The sequence below is a fragment of the Amphibalanus amphitrite genome, unplaced genomic scaffold, assembly GCF_019059575.1.
Source record: "Amphibalanus amphitrite isolate SeventyFive unplaced genomic scaffold, NRLGWU_Aamphi_draft 000311F_arrow, whole genome shotgun sequence".
Classification (NCBI taxonomy): Eukaryota; Metazoa; Arthropoda; class Thecostraca; order Balanomorpha; family Balanidae; genus Amphibalanus; species Amphibalanus amphitrite.
This window is the reverse complement of record NW_024881806.1, coordinates 660,195-662,902: the sequence shown is the minus strand read 5'-3', so window position 1 is coordinate 662,902 and position 2,708 is coordinate 660,195. Positions and strand designations below refer to the sequence as shown.

The 2,708-nt window shown below is 50.1% G+C and overlaps 1 protein-coding gene across 1 annotated transcript; it reads right to left on the bottom strand.

Annotated features, from left to right (window-relative positions):
* Positions 1-274: 274 nt before the first annotated feature.
* LOC122388170 (cell wall protein DAN4-like) lies at positions 275-2,457 on the bottom strand. Its single transcript, XM_043379019.1, has 2 exons — positions 2,421-2,457; positions 275-2,117 (listed from the first exon to the last, which is right to left on the bottom strand). The coding sequence occupies exons 1-2, from the start codon at positions 2,455-2,457 to the stop codon at positions 670-672; spliced, it is 1,485 nt and encodes a 494-aa protein (XP_043234954.1). The 3' UTR covers positions 275-669.
* Positions 2,458-2,708: the final 251 nt, after the last annotated feature.

The following is a 2,708-nucleotide window of genomic DNA, read 5'->3' as shown; positions in this document are numbered from 1 at the left end:
GCCGAGCCGGCGGGTCTTGGGTTGTAAGTGTCGACCCCAGACAACTTCTGGTTACGTGTGTGTGCTTCGTAATCCGAGTGTGTGCGCCCAGCGGCCCACTTTTTCAGGGGTGCGGGCGGGGTGCGGGTTTTTACCGGGCCAGAGAACAGTGAACCTCTATCCGACCCGCCCCCTAACGCTGTTGTCAGGATCGATTGCCTCAACGAACGGGGGTTGAAGTGTGATTGGGTGTTGGAAGCTGTTATTATGCGGGCAATACGGCGAGGTAGGTGGTAATAACGTTTATTTCAGAAGCAGCAACGTGTTCATACACTGGCATTACGGACACGGCACGTATGAAACGAACTCAATGTAGTTCCTCGCAAGGTCACGAACGGGTGAAACGGTACGAGACCGTTTGTCTGAACTTGCTTAATCTGGAATCCCCTTGCCCTTGATCAACTTTCATTCGCGAATCGCGACTCTCAACGGGAAGCGTAGTTTGGAAGCGTGTCACTTTTCAGCAAGATGAAAATGCAACAACAAACACTCATGGGTCGCAAAAAGCTACAATCGTGCATTCACACATTACATTCTAATTATATGGATGGTACAATCGGGCAACTATGGACGCAATTAAGCCAATTATAAAGAAGTTGATTCACCATGTTGATATTCCTGCCAGGTTTCTTATTTTTGATTATCGGTCTCTTCGGCAGATTCCTCGTCGTTCTGACTATTGAGCTCTGCATTGACGAGTTGATGAAGTTTCGCTCTGGGCTGCTCTGAGTGTTTGGGATCCTTTTCCGAAATCTGTTCATCATTGTTATCTTCAACATCTTCTATCTCATCCTCTTCATCCTCTGTTGACGGTCTCGGCCCGCGAGGCAGCGACTTCCTTATCTTGCCGCGTCGCCGTGGCTTTGGCCGAGTCTTCTTGCGTGAGCCTCGGATTGACGGGCGGTTTTTCACCCTTTCTCGCAGTGCGCGAAGGAATGCCGAGGGTGTGACTGGCTCTTGGCTCTCTTCTGATGTCTCAGGTTCCTGGCGTAACGAAATAGTTTTGGTTTGTGGTACATCGTCTTTCAGCAAGGCTGCTATTCTCTCGGCCTCAGTCTGCACTTCTGTGTCAACCTTGACTTTCAAGTTATTGGAAACCTTATTTGATTCCATTTTCTGCTCCGAGCCTTCCAAATCGGTCTGCGATGCTCCAATCTGAGCGGGCGGTTCAGGATCAATCGCTGGCTCATCGGGCCCTTCTTCGATTGATGGAGGATCTTCTTCAGGTTCTTCTTGGTCGCTTGACGAGATATCCGCTGCTTTTTCTTCCATCGTCGGCATCTTCGACGTCTGATCTGGCGGCAGTTCGTCATCTTCTTGCACTGACATCTGTGTAGGATAGGTCTGAGTTGTGGGCTTCCTCTCCGGCATGACCTTCGTCTTCTTCTGGTTTGACTGCCTTGTAGCCTGCATCTGCTTCAGTAACTCCCGTACCAGCGCCATTCGTAGTTCAGGAGACATCTTGGGCAATGGACTCTTCGTGGGCGTGTTCCGATAATCACCATCTTCTTCATCTGTTGCCTGGATGTCTGACTTCGCAACTTCTACATCATAGCGCAGTGATTCTTGTCTCGATGTGACTAGTCCAGGGTTAGCTGTCGTGTGCTCGTTAGGTCTCGGCATCACGGAACTCGGCTCCCTGTAGCTTGACGTCGTTTGAATGGGCTCTATCTTCGACCCATCTGTGGTAGATTCAACCGAAGTCGGTGTGGTGAAGCGCCTTCTCTTTTTGATAAACGGCACGGACCGTGTCATCACCTGTTCCAGGAGTGACAGCGGACGTGTAGTCACCTCTTCGGGCCTGATTGGTGGCACTTTAGTCGTTGTGGTGGGTACTGAACTAATCATTCTGGTCGTTGACGTTGTTGTGGTTGTTGGGCTTGTCTTTGTGGTTGTTTGGCTCGTTGTGGTGGTTGTTGGCTCTGTTGTTGTAGTGGTTGGCTTTGTCGTAGTGGTTGTTTGCGTTGTCGTTGTGGCTGTTGTTGTTGCAGCTGCTGCTGTTGTTGTGGTTGTTGGACTTGTTGTGGTTGTTGGCTTTGTCGTTGTGGTTGTCGGCCTTGTTGTGGTTGGTGCTGCTGCTGTTGTAGTAGTTGTTGGTTGATCGCTTGTCGATGACGTCTGCCTTCTTGCAGTACTTGAACTGGCAACTGCGGTCATCGAAGTGCTTTTACTAGGATCTGGGATGGTCGTCTCGGGTTTAAAGTTGCTTGTGGTGGGGCTCAGGCGGGTCGTTGTGGTTTTTGGACTGCTTTTTACGGTTGCTGTACTGGTCGTGGTAGATTTTGGACTAGTATTCTGAGGCTGGGGGCTAATCTTTGCTGGCTTCTGACTGGTGGAAGGCCTTGGACTGCTCATTGAGTTGGTCATTGTAGGCTTCGAACTTGTCGCTCTTGTTGCTGGGCTTGTTGTAGTAGGCATTGTACCGGTTGTAAAGGCTTGAAGAGTCGTTGAAGTTGATGTAGAAGTAGTGGTGGTGGGTGGATTACCTGAAGTGGACGTTGTAGCAGTGGTAGCAGTTGATGGTTTGGTCGTGGTGGTCGGCTGACTGGTCACTATAGAAGGGAAGCCACTAGTGGTGCCTGAACTTGATGTTACAGTCTCAAACCAATCGTCAACTGTCGGTACATCTACCGCTTCGAACATCATTGAACTGGTTGTCGCTTCCTCTC

Coding starts and splice junctions, on each gene's coding strand:
- LOC122388170 (XM_043379019.1), bottom strand. CDS start 2,457: ATGCCTACTACAACAAGCCCAGCAACAAGAGCGACAA. Junction 2,118..2,420: donor CCCAGCAACAAGAGCGACAA/GTTCGAAGCCTA, acceptor CTACTACAACAG/CAGCAGCACCAACCACAACA.